We start from the raw sequence: 18,800 nt of genomic DNA, 5'->3' as shown, positions 1-18,800 counted from the left end.
AAGCAAACAATACCACACTGAGATGCAAATGAAAACAGGTGGGAATGGAAAGATCAGCACGCTGCTGCCAAATACTGTGATTCTAAGTATACAGAGATAATGTGAGTATACTGTTGTTGACATAGTGAGTGTGTAGGTGTGAGCGACACGCTCAGAATGGACAATTCTTCATAGAGATGACGTTCAGGAGATGACAGCGCAGCAACGCTGCTCAACAGGACACCTTCGATGCACAGAGCTCTTCTGTATCAGAACACTGCTGCTTGCATCTGTTGACAAAGAGACTGTTGTTGCTAAGGAAGGCTTGCCCGCCATAGTGAGAGGAAGTGAACGGACTAGATTTACAGAAATGACACCGGCCATATGCAAACAGCACAAAAGCAATCTGTGATCCTGGAGCTTGACTGTCAGCGCTGCACCAGTTTGCAGTATAGATCTGCAAAACTCTGGCAACATAATGACTCAGGACAGAGGAGTTGTGAAGGAGAGAGCTTCCTTGGCAACCATTTCTGGACCGAATGTCATCATGTGACAGGCTGACGCAGCCACGCTGAAAAAACAGACATGGACTCACAGGGAGAGGGGGGGGTAGAGAGCGAGAGAGAGAGAGCACACTGATGAGTCACTGCAGGCTGATTCTGATGTAATCACCACCCCTCCCTTCCTCCGCTCCCCTGCCTACATGGCTGTTCCTGGATATTCAGGTCAGAGCCTGTTTCCCCACAGAACACAGACACATAGAACCTGTCTCACAGCATGCTGTGCATTTGATCTATAGTTTCACATCACTGAATGATCAGCTGTGGTAGACTGACCCATTCGTTTTGTGGGAATGGTTTTATGGGTTTTGGGAACAGTCACATAGGTTTTTGTAGGTTTTTTATAACATATTTTAGAAATACAGAAAATAGAAAAAAGCATCATATATCTCAATGCCCAGAGAAAAGATCTGCAACTGTAAAACTAATAATTTTCAGGTATCATATATCAGAAATACTTTTGCCATAAAACAGTATTCCCATATATTGTTCATCTGTACACACATAGAGTTTAAATGTGTGTAGATGTTTGTGTTATATACAGAACTGGCAGTATGGCTGAAACCAACCCTGGAAAAGTATTAAAAAACAAACAAACAAAAAACATCCGGATAGCAGTACAGCCTGGCACGACAAATACATAATCACAATAAAATCATGTTCAATATTCTAAGAAAACAAACAAGGGCAATTCAGTTTACAACTAAAGTTATGCAGTTTGGTTCTCAATCCTCTGACAGGTAGATAGATACAGATCTTATAGATAAATATAGATAATGATAATATGCTAAAAAGCATGAAGCACACAAACTACGTGTTCATCTTCTTCTTCCTGCTTTAATTTGGAAACCAACACTCGTCAGTTCTGCGGCCGGATCCCACCTCCTTTCCAGGGAGCACTGAAATGCGGGATCTACGCATTTGAGTTAAGAAAAACTGCTCTTAGATCAGCCTCTTGCATTCCCAGTGCATCGTTGGCGACGTGTCTTCATGGTAGGGACGCATGCGCAATGCTTTGTGTTGCAACACAACTGAGCTCGAGAGCAATCGTAACATGGAGAAAACAGACATTACTAACCCCTTTTACAACAAACTGAGAAACTGCCCACGAGGTGTAAAGGATTACTGCGACCACACATGGATTACAGCAGGAGAAGTTTAGGAAACAGCACAATAAGTAATACTTAAATCGTTTTCGTCACGTGGTCGAGGAAGACCAATCGGAGCCAACCAAATCCAGCGGAAAGTATGCTCTTTGTTCGGATATTTTGCCAACTTTATGCCCAAATCTGCGCCTTATGCTTTGCCAAAAGCACTGGATGTGTATCTGGATGCACGTTTCGCGACAAAGGAGACGCAATGGATACGTTTTATTTCGGTTTTGGCTGAATGCCACGTGTCGAAGTTTTGATAAACAGTGCGCTTAGTCTGATCTCATCACATGACTCCCCTCCCCCACCCAGCGCAGGGAATGGGCAAGAAGGCGGACATGTTTGAGGGAAATGTGCTGGTTAAAAAGTATCGAGGTGGAAGACAAGAAGAATATTTGAAGAAAGGTTTCGCATTGTTATGGGATTTACCAGTCAACATTTGTATTCATGTTAAATTTAAGGTTTTTATCTCATATCTTATGAATTATTTATTTGTCTTTTGGATCATTTAAATGTCGTTTTGAACTGTATTCTACGTTGTTTAAAAGCGCGAAGTTTTTTTTTAAACTTGAGTAGTAATTAATGCTGTAAGGATCTAGTGTTACCTTCCATCGTTTATTAGAGTGACATTGTGGGGAATTTGTAACCTTGGTGTGGGGGATGGGCGCATGTGGTTAGGTAACCATTTTGTATGGTTGTTAGATTTCTAGATAGTGTCGGTCGCTTTTAAAAGATTAGAAGTCTTATGAAGATTTACTACTAACTACTACTGTAATTCTATGGTTTGTAGTTTAGTTTTATTCTCATTTGTAAACGCTCTAAGGTTAAGTATGGTATTTGCATTTTTAAACATAAGATTAATTTTCGGTTCGATTTCCTAACACTTTTAATTAACTTATTTTCCGGGCGAGTGTCTTACTTAACGTTAGTTGAGCTGGGCAAAGCAGTATTTACTTTGATGCAGTCTGAGGTCAGTGAGGAAAACTGCTGTGTCATTCACTGGATGATTGTTTGGAGTTCTCATGACCCCGGTGACATTTCTTCCGCTGAAGTAAAGGCTCTCCAGAGTTATCGTTTTACACACTCGCAGTTATAATTGAATTGCACTTTAACCTAGTACGTTACTGGTGTGGTGCTTGTGAACCACGGAGGCCTGGATTGGCTTTGTGCTCTCAAATGGTGGCCTTTTTAAGCTGCTGACTAACGCTACTTAATTAATTTGTTTGTACGCGAAACATGTAGCGTTTTGTGTGTTTTGCTTTAGCTTTTACCTGACATATTGTTAATATTTCTACTATTATACTCTGTGTCAGTGTACTTAAAGATGGCTGCTGTGAGCGTCTTCTGAAAGACAGAAATGCGGACATGCTGGTAAGCAAGTGAGCTTGTGGGGTGAGGCTCTAGAGGGTAACACGTGATCCGGTGAAAGAACCAATGGGCTTCTTGATATTTACCCTGGAAGCCCGCGTTAAAACCTTATTGACCAATCCCCGCCGTCGCTTTGCACACGTTGACGTAATGTAATATTATAAGGAGGGGGGTCGACTCTGTGCCCTCGCGTTTTGTACAGGATTAAATGGAGGAACCAGTTACAGATACATATCTGTAACGCTGAATAGGCTGGGCCAATAGTATTGTGCAATTTCCTTGACCGACAGCAAAAACACGCGAAGAGGTTGGCCCTGAAGATTGTCAGTGAAGTTTCTGTATCGAGGGGTGTGGTGACTTTTACGGACATGTTAAACAGCGAATAGAAGCTCTGGGGGTGTGGACAGTCTGAAGTAGTCTATCCAATAGGACTAACGCTCGGTCTATAAAGCCGAGGGTGTAGTCGCATCGTCGCCATTTCAACGAAGCAGATTAAAGGAGTTCGCCGTGGCGGGGAGCGGAAAGCTGACGAACAGAGACGGATCCAGGTCTGAGTCTAGCTATAAACAGAATCCGGATCCATCCTGATGGATATGGCTGTTAACCCGCTCCTTGACAGGTATATACTGGTAAAATCGACTCTCAGCTTTCCATCAGTGGGAATATTGTAAATATTTCTCATGAGTTTTATTCAACATATCTTTGCTGGCAGCCTGTGTTTGCTGTAATACGAGTGGGAGAAGGAAATGGACAGTGACTGTGCCACAGGAAGAAGTCTATCGTTGCGTTTAAATGAGTAGCAACAAAATTCATGTTGAGGAAATGAAATGTTTTTGGGGGCTGTAACAAGCTGCGACTGTTGTTCGCACTATGCCGGCGCCATCTTCGGAGCGCCTTTGCCGCTGGCCGCTCTCTCCCGCTGCCTGGCTGTTAGCATGGCTAGCATTAGCGTCACGGATGCAAGCTTTTCCCCAATATAACAGTAGCTTGACCGGCGCTTTTCGTCTGTCGAGTGGTAATGTAACGTGCGCTCTGAGTTAATATTCCTGACATACGGTATGTTGACAGCCCAGTTACATTTTAGTAACGTTATTATAATAACTGGCGGCTAACCAGACCGTATTGTTGACGACGGTAAGCTATATTACAACAGAGGAGGCTGAGGTGTGCTCTCACAGCGCCATTTCTGCATGGAACGGCCGGTTGTTATTGTAGCCATGTGACGGGCGGGGGTTGTTGTGATCACTGGTACAACGTTACATTTACGTTACAGCGCGAGGGATTTAGCGGTCCATGTGTATTGGTTGCCTGGTTACATAGCTCAATGTCACTCAACTAAGTCAAGTTAGGTAACGTTAGCAACTCAAATCATTGTGGGTTGTTAATTTAGTTCAATTGTTTGTTATTTAAGTATCAATTTCCCTTTTTTCTGAGCTCCCATACCCAACTTAACTCATAGTTATGTTAATCCAATTTACAGCTAACATGAAAATATGTTTTTGTTTAGTGTTGTTAATGTTATGTACATGATTATTTTCCTTTTTAAATAATAAAGTACAATAACTGTCAAATGTGTTTCCAAAAGTTGTATCATTCAAAACAGATTGCCTTTCCAAAACAAATACAAATAAAATGTAAGTATTTATTTATGTTGCTCGGTTATAGCCCATGTCTGTACACTTAATATGAATATGTAACAATTTATTTTGCCCTGGAAGCTAAATTTGCCACTACTTGTGTTCAGTCTACTGATTGGTGCAAACCTCCCCTAATAGCCGGGGGAACCCAAGTTCTAGATAAATGGATGCACAAATGAGCACTGAACCTGTTCTAAGGGGCACCTATTTTACAGCATGATTCCAACTCAGTAATATGCACCACCATTTGCTTTAATGTCAAAGAGAGGCTCTTATTGTGCAGACATCCTATTGTGATATAACAGTGCAAGGGGACAGTGGCGGTATAAACAAATCAAGAGGTGCTAAGTACATTATTTTCCAGCAGAAGACTGCAGTTTGCCCTTTGGGCCTAACTTTTGTTTTGTAGTCAAAGTGTCTGTTGGCCAGTGAAGATGGATGTGGTGAGTTCATGTTGTCGACAGTGGGGGTAGTGGACAATTAACATTCCCTGACATCAAAGTTAGCTGTGCTGGTATTGTTTTGATGAGGGTTATGCTTTAATTGGTTATTGCAGTGGTGCATATTTAAGTACAAGCCTCAGGAGGTGCCAGGTGTCACATGTTTTTGAGCACAGTGTCTGACATCCTGGACTATTTGTAGCAATTCTGATAAGTAGTAATAAATGGGCCAGGGTGGAGGTTATCTCTATACATGTGAAAGTGCTGATTTTATCAGCTCAGTGTTCATATGGGCTGTAAACTGCATTAGAATTTGAACATGGTTGAAAGGATGAGGTTTTCTCATGGTTGAGTCTCCTAGTCTAAATTGCACAGGGTTAGTATTGACACCAGTCTCCATCTTGTTAGGGTGCTTAACAGACTTGTGTGACCATGTAGAGACGCTGGATGTGACTGTTGAAGTTGGCCACCCAACTGCTGCTGAGAAGTCACCAGGAACTCCCCCTGCTGCTCACCTAAGCTAGCACAGCCACATTAATGGTAGAGCAGTGATGACATTTTTAAAGGCCACTCATTCGGTATAGAGTTTTGCTTCCTTTCCCTGTAGAAACTAAATACAATAATGACTGGACTAAATAGTACAGTTCCTTTTTTAGGATAATTTTTCCTTGTGGAAATGGGGTGGAGTTCTCTCTGTGTGAGGTGGATTTACGGAGGAGGAAGTGAAAGTCATGCCTGTTCTCCTAGGACCGGGAGTGCTGATTTGGCAGGGGTAAATTCCAAGTCGGGCTAATGTGTGCTTGTCCAGTAACGCCTAGAACGTGGCTGGCTCTGTGTGCCTTGTAAAGGGGATTTACTCTGTAAACTTGTGAGTGTGTAGTTAAGCAATTAGGTTGAATCAGGCTTGATAGCATACAATGTATGTCATGTATATGACGTTACTCTTAATGCTGCCAGTAATGGGAGCATACTCCAAATATTGGCTCAATTTGAGTTCTTGCTAATGCAGGCAGTCTTGTTGAGGTGAAGGGCAAACAGTGTTTAGCGTTTCATGGGAGACTTGTAGAAATATACGATATTTTCTAACCACATGTCGGTCTCAGCGTGACTTCAACAACCTCAGACAAACTGCCACATAGTTAATTGGTCTTTCAATCGCTCTCTACAGCTCCCTTCTCGGGGTTGAGGTTGGCATTATGGGAGTCACAACGATGGACCAGAGTTCTGGCACAGCTGGAAAACGCATCCGAAAACCTTCACTGCTCTATGAGGGCTTTGAGAGTCCTGGGATGCCCCCCCTCAGTCATATGACCCCTTCGGGACCCCCACAGCCCCTGGTGAGAGACCCCAACCGACAGGGGAGGATGACCAACCAACTTCAGTTCCTACAGAAAGTCCTGCTCAAGTCTTTGTGGAGGCACCACTTTGCCTGGCCCTTCCATGAACCTGTTGATGCCACCAAGCTCAGCCTGCCTGTGAGTAAGAATACAAGACAATTGGACATAACTTGTCGTGACCAACTATAGATATATATAGAAACAACCTCATGGTTTCCCACATAGTGAGATATCAACACGCCAAAGGTCATGGTTCATCATCACTGTTGGTATTAAATATCTAGATACTATCCACCATTGTATCATGTTGCCACCCTACTGTGTCAGGTTTTGTGTCTTCACAATTAAGTAGTCCAAGGACTCTTCCCCTGTGTGGGGACCCCAGTCCCACCAGCCACTTGCCAATAGTACAGATTTTAATCTATTTGTTAGCCACTAATGCAAGGTGTCAGGCCCCTTTTGCTTGTCTTTTCCTTTAATGGCATAATTGGTCAAAAAGTAGTTTTAGAATGTAGCGGCCACTGTTTACGCCGCTGAAAGTGTCTCTCTCCCTTCAGGACTATCATAAGATCATCAAACATCCTATGGACATGGGCTCTATTAAGAAGAGACTAGAAAATAACTTCTACCGCTGTGCCAGTGAGTGTATGCAGGACTTCAACACCATGTTTACCAACTGCTACATTTATAACAAGGTAAGACTGTGTGTCTGTCTGTGTCTGTGTGTGCGCTGATATTTGTCCCCAAAATATACAATATACAAACCGATAAAAATCACATGAAGCCATTTACCTTAACATGAAAGGTTAAGATGCACAATTTTAAGAAAGTGTGAAAGTAGTTTACATTTTGTAAATGTATAGAGGAATTGTACCATTTTATATTTGTTGTATTTATAGAAATGTGTTATTGACTTGAATAAGACTTTATGTCTACTGTTGTAACAATTTTGCCCAAATGTCCTCCTCTGCAGCCTACAGATGACATAGTACTGATGGCTCAGTCTCTGGAGAAGGCTTTCCTGCAGAAAGTGGCTCAGATGCCCCAGGAGGAACTAGAGCTGCCTCCTCCCCCTCCGCGGACCAAACAGGCCAAACCTGGCAGAAAAGGAAGAGGTAATGCAAGCGAACGCTGGCTGCAAGCAGGCTAATACAGCCAGACATGTCAAGTCTGCATTCATCAACATTCAGTACAAGCATGTCATCTTCCTAAATGCACATGTTTGCCCCCCCTCAGTCACCGGAGGAGTGACGACAGCTCATCAGGTCCCCGCTGTATCCCAGTCAGCGTACTCGCCCCCCACGCCGGAAACACCCGACTCCATCCTCTCTACCCCCCCACAGTCACACATGACCAAGAGCCTGCCCCCACTTCTAACAACTGAACAAAGCATCTCTGCCATTACTGGTCTGCCTCCCACACAGCCCACCGCTAAGGTAACGTATTCCACTAGACGTGTTGTATTTTTTGTTATTCTTTTATTTTGAATAACGGTAAAGAAGCCCATAGACCAGGGGTCTCAAACTCAATTTACCTGGGGGCCACTGGAGCTAGGGTCTGGGTGAGGCTGGGCCGCATCAGGTTTTCAACAAAAAAAACGCATTTATTAAAAACAGAAAAAAAAAGAAAAAAAAACTGTCTTCAATGCTTTTGCTTCTGCTATACCCTACACTTTTTCAGTGCTTTGGTTCCGGTTTTCCACAAGAAAAGCTCTGATAAAACATTCCACTGTTCTCAAATATCTTAATTTTTAATTTTCTACACAAAATAAGATGAAAAAATAAATAAACAAATAAAGAATAAAGAAAATAAATCAATCAATCAGTAATAAATAAATAAAATAATAATAAAACAGCAAATAAGAAAAACTTAAGAAACCACATATAGTTGGTGGGTAGAGAAATTATTTTTTTTCAGATTCAAATTAACAGTATTAACAGTTATTTAACCTTTAACATGAACATTAATGAAACTTTCAACATGAGCTGTTCTGAACATGGCTTCTCTTGCCTACTTTTGGCTAGAGGTCTGGCAGCGCTTCCTCTTGCATAGCCGAGCCACATTTGGCTTGAGGGAGGAAGCAATTGAGACCCTCAGTAGACTTTGAAGATGCTCATCAGTAAGTCTGGTCCTGTACTTGGACTTATTGAAGTTCAAGGTGGAGAAGAGCTTTTCACACAAGTACGTGCTCCCAAAAAGGCACATGGTCCGCTTGAACATTCTGGAAAGCTCAGGGAAGCTGGGAGTCAATTCTCTCAAAAATTGCCCAAGCTTGTCTGCTCTTCCACTCACCTCCCTGAACTTGGCTTTGAGTTCAGAGTTGCACTGCAGGTCAATGAGCTCCATTTGAAGCACAGGAGGGGCATCTTGCACATCAAAGGAGAAGGGGTCCGCAAAAATTTGAAATGTGGCTCTGTGCGTCTTGAAGTCTGCAAATCTGTGGTCAAATTCCTCCTGTAGCTTCAAAATGGCATCAGCATACTTCTCACCACTGAATGGTGTGCCTGCATCCACAAGTGCCTTGCATGCTGGGAAATGGCAAAGGTTTGTCTGAGATAGCTGAACTTTCCATAGCATAAGTTTTGTGGAGAATGCTCTCACATTGTCATAGGCAGCACTGACAAGTTGCCCCTGGCCTTGTAACCTCTTGTTCAGTACATTAAGCTCATGCGTGACATCAACAAGAAAAGCTAAGTCCATGAGCCATATAGGATCACTTAACACAGGAACAGCCACCCCATTCTTCTCCATGAAGACTTTCACTTCTGCTCTCAACTCAAAAAATCTCTTCAACATGTTTCCCCTGCTGAGCCAACGTACCTCGGTGAAGTAAAGCACGTCCCCATATTCTGACTCCATTTCTTCTAAAAAAGCACGGAACCTTCTGTGTTTTAAGCCCCTGGATCTGATGTGGTTGATGCATTGCACAACAACAGACATCACGTTGTCAAATTTCAGGCATTTGCTGCAAAGGGCCTGCTGATGGATAATGCAGTGCAGAGCTATGGCTTCCTCCACACCCTCCTCTTCCAGTTTTTTTTGAACAAGTGCCACCAGTCCATTTTTCCTCCCTGTCATTGATGGCGCTCCATCAGTTGTTATCCCAACAAATCTCTTCCATGAAAAACCGGCATTCTCAATGGCATCACACAGCTGGTGAAATATCTCCTGAGCGGTGGTCTGGCCATGCATTGGCATTACTGTGAGCAACTCCTCTGTCACTTCAAAATTGTCATCAACACCACGGACATATATTGCGAGCTGGGCAGTGTCAGTGATGTCTGTGGTCTCATCAAGAGCGACTGAGTATACACTGAAACATTTTGCTTTCTCACACAGTTGATCATAAATGTCACTTGACATGTCACAAATGCGCTCTGCCACGGTGTTGGCAGAAAGGCTGATGTTGCTGAACTGACCTTTCTTTTCTGGACAGACAATACTTGCAGCCTGTAACAGGCACTTTTTGACAAATTCACCTTCTGTAAATGGCTTTCCTGCTTTAGCAATCATCTCACTAACCACATAGCTAGCTTCGACTGCTGCGTTATTCTCTTTGGTTACTTTCTTAAAAAAATCTTGTTGCTTCAGTAGACATGTTTTAAGATTGGCAACTCGGTTGGCTCTCTCATCTCCCTGGTATTTTGCATAGTCCTCAGCATGTCTAGTTGTGTAATGACGTTTCAAATTGTATTCCTTATGCACCGCAACTTTCTCTGTGCAAATAAGACACGTCGGAGTGCCCCTGTGCTCCACAAAGAAATACTGAATTTCCCACTTTTCCTGAAATTGTCTGTGCTCATCACCAACCTTTCTCTTCACTGCAGGCTTTGAGAAAGACATGTTTGGGGCTGTGTAATATATAATTCCACTAGGTATCGCTGTTGTGTTGAAGTTTAAGTTTTAGTGTTTAGCTGACGTACAAAGAACGTAATTTCCGCTGGTACCAGATTGGCTCAGGGTCCTGCGCCTGCATATGACGTCGAGCACGGCACAGTTAGTGATTGGTTGAACGTCAGAAACCATGGAAACACAAAGTGTTTGTGGTGGCCGTTTAATATTTATATTATAAGTTCTCCCTATAAACGTGCATTTTTTTCACACTGACAGGATCAGATAGTTACAATAAGTGTCCGACAACATACTAGAAAGGAGAAATGAACGTATGTCTACCTTTAGCTTGAGATCGCTGTTTGTTGCGAGAGCCAATCAGTGTGGAGAGTCTCATAACGTTACTGCACACAGGTCCTGTGCGGTGTCCTGCAGGCTGCTGTGCCCGCTGCAGTTTATGGAAGACAGAGTTTACCGACAACCGTTTAACGACCAGGAGAGTTTATGTTTCGCAGCCGGCTCTGGAGGGAGAGAGCCGGTGAATCCCCTGTGAACTTCCCCTGACCGGGGGAATGGGACTGGACCGGAGTTCGCTGGCGGTTTACCTGACCGGGAGTTTCGGAGGGAGAGAACCGGAGGAAAACCGACGAGATTACATACAAAGTCAATGCAGACCGGAGGTTGTTTATTTTTTTCGCGGGACTGGACCGGAGGACTGAACCACTGCTAGCTGGCAGGCAGCCGGCTCAGAGCAGCAGCACTGAAGGATAGAACTGGGGGAAAAACCCACAGTTTACCGGCGGCCGTTTACTGACCATGGGAGTATTTTTGAGTATTTTGCGATTATTTTTGTCGCTTTTGCTGTGAACACCCCTTTAGTCCACACAGCAACAGAACAACAACAAACAGCGATCTCAAGCTAAAGGTAGACATACGTTCATTTCTCCTTTCTAGTATGTTGTCGGACACTTATTGTAACTATCTGAGCCTGTCAGTGTGAAAAAAATGCACGTTTATAGGGAGAACTAGGGAGAATGTGACGCCTCCAGAGGGTATCATGTACCCAGAAATGACAGCGGAGCTTCGGACTTTCAGAGCAGTACAGCGCAGTGATGGTGGTGATCTCAGTCATGGATGATGAGAGAAAAAGCAAAACAGGCGGGCTCGCTCGCGTATGGGCGAGACAAAATCGTGTCAATTGTGTCCGGTGTGCACACAGCTTTAAGCTGTCATTTCTGGGTACATGATACCATACAGCATCCATGTCAAACTCGCGCGGGCCGCACTAACATTAAACTTTCATATCAAGGCGGGGGCCTCAAACTAGCGTCCGGCGGGCCGCATTTGGCCCGCGGGCCGCGAGTTTGAGACCCCTGCCATAGACCTCTCTTCATCGAATTCTCCTCATCCACAGAAAAAAGGTGTGAAGAGGAAAGCAGACACAACCACCCCAACCACTGTAGCCATGCCCATCATGAGCACCATGGGCGTCAGCGGCATCGGCCTGGGGATGGGCGGTGGGCACGACTCCCCGCTCACCCTCACGTCTCTCGGAGTGGACCACAACTCCACGCTCGGGATGAACCAAGGCCATAGCCTCAGCCAGGGCATGAGTATGAGCATGGGAATGGGTATGGGTATGGGAATGGGAATGGGTTGTGGACCAGTGATGATGGGTACCAAAGCAGCGGGGGGCCGGAGAGGAGTGAGCGGCCGAGCCATCAAACCTCCCAAGAAGGATTTACCAGATTCCTTGGTTGCACCGCCGGTGCGCCGCAGCAAGCTGAACCCTCAGCTCCGCTACTGCAACGGGGTCCTGAAGGAGCTGCTGTCAAAGAAGCATGCAGCGTACGCCTGGCCCTTCTACAAGCCCGTCGATGCCTCGTTGCTCGGTCTTCACGACTACCACGACATCATTAAGCAGCCCATGGACCTCAGCACCATCAAGGTATTTACCCTAGGGATACACACACACACACACACACACACACACACACACACACACACACACACACACACACACACACACACACACACACACACACACACACACACACACACACACACACACACACACACACACACACACACACACACACACACACACACACAATATGTCATATTCATTGTTTTTCCCAAAGACAGTGTGTAGCTTAAACCTCTCCTCTCTTTGTCTTCAGCGTAAGATGGACGGCAGAGAGTATCGTGACGCCCAGCAGTTCTCTGCTGATGTTAGACTGATGTTCTCAAACTGCTACAAGTACAACCCCCCTGATCATGATGTGGTGGGCATGGCCAGAAAACTGCAGGTAATGCACCTATTCCAGTTATATTGAAGTAATAATTATAGTTTTTGCAGAAGCATAATTGAAGTCTATAGTCTTCATCCCTCACTGTCGCCTGCCTCACATCATCACTGTTGTTGTTTTTATCTGGTTCACTCACATACTGTTTAATCCTTTTAGGACGTCTTTGAGTTCTGCTTTGCTAAGATGCCAGACGAGCCTCCAGCACCGCCTAGCTCCTCCTCTTCCTCCTCCTCCTCTTCATCGTCCTCTGAGAGTGAGGTCAGCAGTGAAAGTGAGGAGAGCGAGAGCAGCCCTAGCTCTGACTCTGAGGAGGAGAGGGCCAACCGGCTGGCAGAGCTGCAGGAACAGGTCTGTACTCCAGTGCATATCATTTTATTATATTACACCAAGATTAAACGACTATACGATGACAGTGTTGACACGAGAGAGAGATTCTAGCTGTAAGTGGACACAAGTGGTGTGGAACCTCTCTCCGGAGCTATTGACAACCGAAACTCAGACTGGAGAAAGAGGAGCAACGACGAAGCAGTCCCTTTATGATATAAACACAGCATACCGCGGCCTGTCATGAGCTGTTGCTAGAATATCCCTTCCTCGGTAGTCCATTGACCCATCTGTCTCTCTTTCTCCCTTCAGCTCAAAGCTGTACATGAGCAGCTCACTGCACTCTCACAGGGCCCCATCGTCAAACCCAAGAAAAAGAAAGAGAAGAAGGACAAGAAAAAGAAGAAAAAGGTAGAAAAAGAGAAGCATCGGAAGATAGAGGAGGAAGTGACCCCTGTCAGACCGCCCAAGACTCCCAAGATCACCAAGACTCCAAAACCCAAGAGCAACCGAGGGACGGCCGGTCCTGCAGTGCCGGTCAAGAAGGCACCGAGCAAGAAAAACAACAAGAGCAAGTGAGTCCTGCCACCTGTTGGACACTGTTGGTTCTGTATGTGGTGCGTGCTGTGTTTGCCTCAGGGCATGTGAAAGACGACTCAAAGGGTAAAATCAATATCAGTTCGTAGTAAAACAAGTTATCCATGCTGTTTGCTTGGCGTTTGTAAAGCTCTTGTGTTGACGTGACTTTTCTGGGTTCCAGTGGACCATCTCTTAACCGGGTCTCCCTCTCCTGTCTCCTGTCTCTTGTCTCCCATCAGAACCAAAAAGGGCATGACGTTCAGCATGCCTCAGCCGGTCCACGAGCCCATAGTGAGTCATTACGACTCGGATGAAGAGGAGGAGACGGCGCCCATGTCGTACGATGAGAAGCGCCAACTCAGCCTGGACATCAACAAGCTTCCCGGGGAGAAGCTGGGCCGCGTCGTTTACATCATCCAGTCCCGCGAGCCCTCGCTCCGAGACACCAACCCAGAGGAGATCGAGATAGACTTTGAGACCCTGAAGCCATCGACGCTGCGGGAGCTGGAGAGATATGTCATGACGTGTCTGAGGAAGAAGCCTCGTAAGCCCTACGGTTAGTTGAAGAGATCGAGAAATATCTGCCGGTTTAGGCCCATAATTGAGCCTTTGGATTGAATGTTCATGTTATCTTAAATATTTCATCTTCAGGATTTGTAGACCGTTGATGAAATAGTGCAGTACCTCCATCTTATGGCTATTGTTACTTTTGTGTCTCCCTACAGCAAGTAAAAACAATATTGCTGGCAAATCTCGGGAGGAGCTCACTCTGGAGAAACAAATGGAGCTGGAGAGACGGCTGATGGACGTCAGTGGTCAGCTCAACTCTGGGAAGAAGCCTGCTAAGACCAAACGTAAGTCCTCCATACGTCAGTCTTAAGGAGTACGGGGTTTGGGCTGAAAATCACTCAGTATTAATTGTGACTTTCAGAAATATAGTGGACCATGATGGTTATCTCAGGAAACTAAGTGTTTTTGCAAATCATTTTTTTTTTTTTTGGGTGGCTGGTGTTAAATTTAACTTAAAGATGCAATCCAAAGATTAATGGCCGCTCATTATTTTTCACTCAGGTAGGCTTTTGGTTCATGTTCAAAATGACTTAAAAGTAACATGTTAATGATAAAAAATATATATATATTCTGATAAGACATTGTCAACAGTTGTCCTTAAAGAACCACTTTATAAAAACATGTATAATGTTATAAGATCTGTTTGACGGTTTAATCAGCTTTTCTATATTTACTCCAGCAGAGAAACCAGCAACTGAGCAGCACACCCAGCCGTCACGTCTCAGCGCCAGCAGCTCCTCCTCAGACTCCTCTTCATCGTCTTCTTCCTCCTCATCCTCCGACACAAGCGACTCAGACTCTGGCTGAGAGACAGATGGTGTTTCCACATTAAAAGGGTCACGTTAGGGACCCTGGGTGTTCCACTTCCCACCGAGCGGACTGAACTGCAGTAGAGCTACCGGCGACGGAGCCGCGGGACGGATCAGACGAGACCAGCACTAGGCAGAACTGGTCCGACTCAACCAGTGTGAAACCAAGAACGAGAGAGATGGGGCTCCCGACGCTCGGCCCATTCATCCAATCCTGTCCTGGACACAGAAGCGCTGAGCAGGGATGGAGGGAGGAGACTGGAGTCCTGCCGTTCTCTGGAGAGCCGGCCTTGCTGGGCAGAGCGAGGGACGCTCCATCTCCTGCCAACACGGGAGAAGAGCGACGCATGCGTTGGAGGGATATGGGTGCTAGAGCCAGAATCTGTCTTATTTCTGGAGATAATTTCCCTTCTTCCTGTGCTCCCTGTCTTTATGCTGTATAGATAAGCTGTACAGTTATATAAATATCTATTTTTCTTTTATAAAGAAGCATTTTATGGAGTAATTTATTCCCTCATTCTGGGAAACGGGTGTGGGCGGAGTTGTTTTAGTTTTTGTCTAGTTTTTTTTTTTTTTCCGGAGTGATAAAGAGGGTAGAGGGAAACACGTGAGCGAATGTGAACGTATGAATGTGTCACGTACGCGTCTGCATGTGCGAGTGTGAAATCCTCATAGTTTTGACGCAGGCGTTGAAAATCAGTCTGCACGCAGAAGCACCTTGGTTCAGTAGAATACTGAATGCATGCAATACAGAGGAGCTGACGAACATCTGCATACTACTTTACTGCATCCTTGTGTACACATGTACTCGTTTGAAAGGGTGGGCCACTGTACAGAAATGTGACCTCGTTCCACATCAGTTTATACAAACTTTGATCTGTTCCCATGTGTGCCGTCATGTTTTTTTCTTTTTTCATCCATTTCAACTTCTCTGTAAACGTGTTGCTTTTTTTCTTCTTGTGACCAATCTGCTAATAAATTGTGAGGACGTGTCTTGTCCACTCACCTGTGCCCAAATAACTTCTTGGTTCTTCTGATTTCTTCTGGTGTTCAAATTCAGTTTGCAAAAAGTTTTTTCTGGTTCTGACATTAATATTTCATTCAAGTAGGTGAAGCCTTTTGGGTGGATTTTCCCACGAGCCATCACTTCTTAACACCATGGTGTCACAAAAAGAAATGCTTTGTCTTTATTACTATTTGGCCTTTGAGATCTGGCAGCTTAAAGTTTTATTCTCTGTAATAACTTGAGTTTTGTCTAAAAGTTAACTTTTTGTGGGTGATGCCTGGTTGGTAAGGTTGAAAAGCAAAGCGGCTTGTGAAAACGTGAATTTTGGGATCCAGCAGCCAGCTGAGACTAACCCTGGTTTAATGTAGTGATCACAGTGCACAGTTAGTCTGGAGTACTAAACCATCGAGTGAGTTCGGTACGGCTGTGTGTCAATCTGTTAAAATCGCCTGTGGCTTGAGATTGGAATATTGTACCTTTGACTGATTATTTATTGAGAAGGAGTTTGAAGGTTTTTTTCATAATACTGAAAGTAACTTTTCAATTGAAGTCTACTGTATAAATGATGCACAGATTAACTGTCAGGATTATAGAAGTGTACATATTTTGCAGTCTCAATCTTTGAGCATGTTTTTCCTTTTTTTTCCTTTTTGTGGCTTCAGTTATAAACCGAAATACTCCAGTTATCAGTCTTACCTTTCTGGTTTGTCAGGAAGCTAAATGCCTCTGTACTTGACTCCATTGTTTCTTCTGAACATCTGTACATAAATAAAGTGAGACAAGTTCCTCTTTTCACTGACTGAGGATATTTTATTTACAGATGTCATTTTAGGAACGTACTGAAGTCATTCTAGTCTGAGAATGTTTGACATGACTCGAGATGATAAACCTTTGAAAACAGTGACCCCTACTGTCACATCATGTATTAACATGTATTACAATGTATTAACATCTGCTTTTACAACGGACAGTAATTAAGGTTCAGACCAGCTCAGTGGCCAAAGTGAGCTTTTTTATTTTCCTCTTTAGAAAATATCACATTTTAACACCACATTAAAAAAAAAGACTTTCTCTATATACGCTGTCTTTATCTTCACAACTCCTAAAATGATCAAATAAATAAAGCTGACATCTATTCAGTCACATATGACTGTTTAGTGTCGTTGCGTTTGTAATTATGAAGTAAAGTCATTTAAACAGCTGATGCATCAGGAACAAACGATGCAAAATGATGTAAAGAAAAACCGTCACTGCTGCGATGAGCTTCTTGCACTTAACTTATGACTACAGTGACCAAGATTGATGGTTGTTTTCACTTTATCAGGTTTATTCTAATTTCAGTGGAGAGGAGAAAGTTTCCAACATCAGTCACTTTTCATGGATTAAAAATAACATTTTGAAATAATATTGAAGAACAACGCATATCAATAATAAACTATGATTACATATGAATCATAATAATGCAGATGTAGATTGGATCTTATATGTGTTAGATGAATACATAATACAAAAGCGTTTTGTTTGAGCTGACCTTCACCTCAGTCTTCCCATTTAGATGAACTAGTCAAATCACCCGGTTAAGAAAACATACACTTGATGTGTGAATATTTGTAAGTTGTGAACAGTTTTTTATTTATTTTTAGCTGAAACTCTGCTCCAAAAGACTGCGATTCACAGGATGTAGTTTATCATCTGCTCCATGAAAACAGGAAGTTATTTATATACTTTTTGTTTTGCAACAGAAGACTTCGGAACCGAAAATATCGATAGCTACATGTTGGTAGCTTTGTTACAAGCTATGGGAGTTTTGCCGTAATGGTTGTATCTGTTTCTAACTACACAACTGTGCCGTTAAGGTAAAACTATTTATTTTGAAAGTGTATACCGGAAGCAATCTATGCTATCATTTCTGTCTGTACACTTGAAGAATTGGGAGCTGGCAAGAGAGCAGTGCTAGCTGTACACTGCCACCTTGTGGTCACACCGCGTTACTACACCAGGGGCCAACAGTGATGGTGTAGGACTGACCCACTGTCAGATCATCGCGTGTGTGAGGTCCTCTCTCAGACATTTTGAGCCCTTTATGAACACGTTTACGCAAAACTCCATTTTTTGCAGACTTTGCCCAAGAGAATTACCCACAATTCATAGCAATATGACGTTACACACGGGGTCAGTGGAAGCGTGGAGACGTAAAAAAAGGTAAACAAAGAGGACGGCACAGGTGTGTTCAGTCTGGTGTAACATTTCCATTTCAAGATGGAACACAAAAACACATCAGAGGAATGGAAGCAGAGATTATATTACACAGATGTATTCATCAAACAGTTAATTTTGTTACTGAAGCTGTTTTGACAAATTGACAATTCCCTATACTCTGGTGAGGCAAAAGCCTGGAAGACGTTCAAATAGAGTAAACGAGTAAAACATACACATTAACGTCTGAATCTGACACTTTTCCAGAGAAACCAGCGCTCTGCTCTCTTCTTTGTGGTAGAAGGCTGTAGGGGCTGTTGCTGCTTTCTTTGCTCTGACAGTGAATGTCCTCCTCTCCCTCTGCAGACTCGGTACTTCCAGCCTCCCTCGGTGTGTGTGAACGCAGCAGGCATCACCCAGGACGACTTCCTGCTCAACATGGAGGAGGATCAGTTTGACAAAGTCCTCCAGGTCAACCTGAAGGTAGGCGGCCATGACACCTGGGGCCTGAACTGCCACGCTTAGCGAGGAGCGGAGGGAGTTATCCAGCTGTCTTTCAGCTCAACCCTGGCTTTTAAGCTGGGATGGATCACCATGGTAACCTAGGCTACAGGTTAACCACTGACCAATCAGCTCACTGGATCATGCAGTCGTTGTTCCTTCAGGATCCTGACAGGAACTAAACAGTGACTTCAAAATAAAGT

General features: G+C 43.9%; 1 protein-coding gene across 3 annotated transcripts; it reads left to right on the top strand.

Annotated features, from left to right (window-relative positions):
- Positions 1 to 1,521: 1,521 nt before the first annotated feature.
- On the top strand, positions 1,522 to 16,683 carry brd2a (bromodomain containing 2a). Of its 3 annotated transcripts, none has more exons than XM_079175848.1 (12): positions 1,522 to 1,785; positions 6,304 to 6,610; positions 7,030 to 7,167; positions 7,446 to 7,587; positions 7,709 to 7,908; positions 11,718 to 12,251; positions 12,484 to 12,612; positions 12,769 to 12,960; positions 13,249 to 13,511; positions 13,755 to 14,071; positions 14,241 to 14,369; positions 14,765 to 16,683. In XM_079175848.1, exons 2-12 carry the CDS (start codon positions 6,332 to 6,334, stop codon positions 14,890 to 14,892), a joined length of 2,451 nt encoding a protein of 816 aa, XP_079031974.1. In that variant the 5' UTR covers positions 1,522 to 1,785; positions 6,304 to 6,331; the 3' UTR covers positions 14,893 to 16,683. The 3 variants fall into 3 exon arrangements, with proteins under 3 accessions (XP_079031974.1, XP_079031973.1, XP_079031972.1); XM_079175847.1 differs by having other exon boundaries at positions 1,522 to 3,677; positions 14,768 to 16,683; XM_079175846.1 differs by having other exon boundaries at positions 1,522 to 3,677.
- Positions 16,684 to 18,800: the final 2,117 nt, after the last annotated feature.

This window comes from Pholis gunnellus (assembly GCF_910591455.1).
Source record: "Pholis gunnellus genome assembly, chromosome: 16".
NCBI classification, from domain to species: Eukaryota; Metazoa; Chordata; class Actinopteri; order Perciformes; family Pholidae; genus Pholis; species Pholis gunnellus.
Note: the sequence above shows the minus strand (reverse complement) of the source record. Positions and strands in the feature narration are given on the sequence as shown.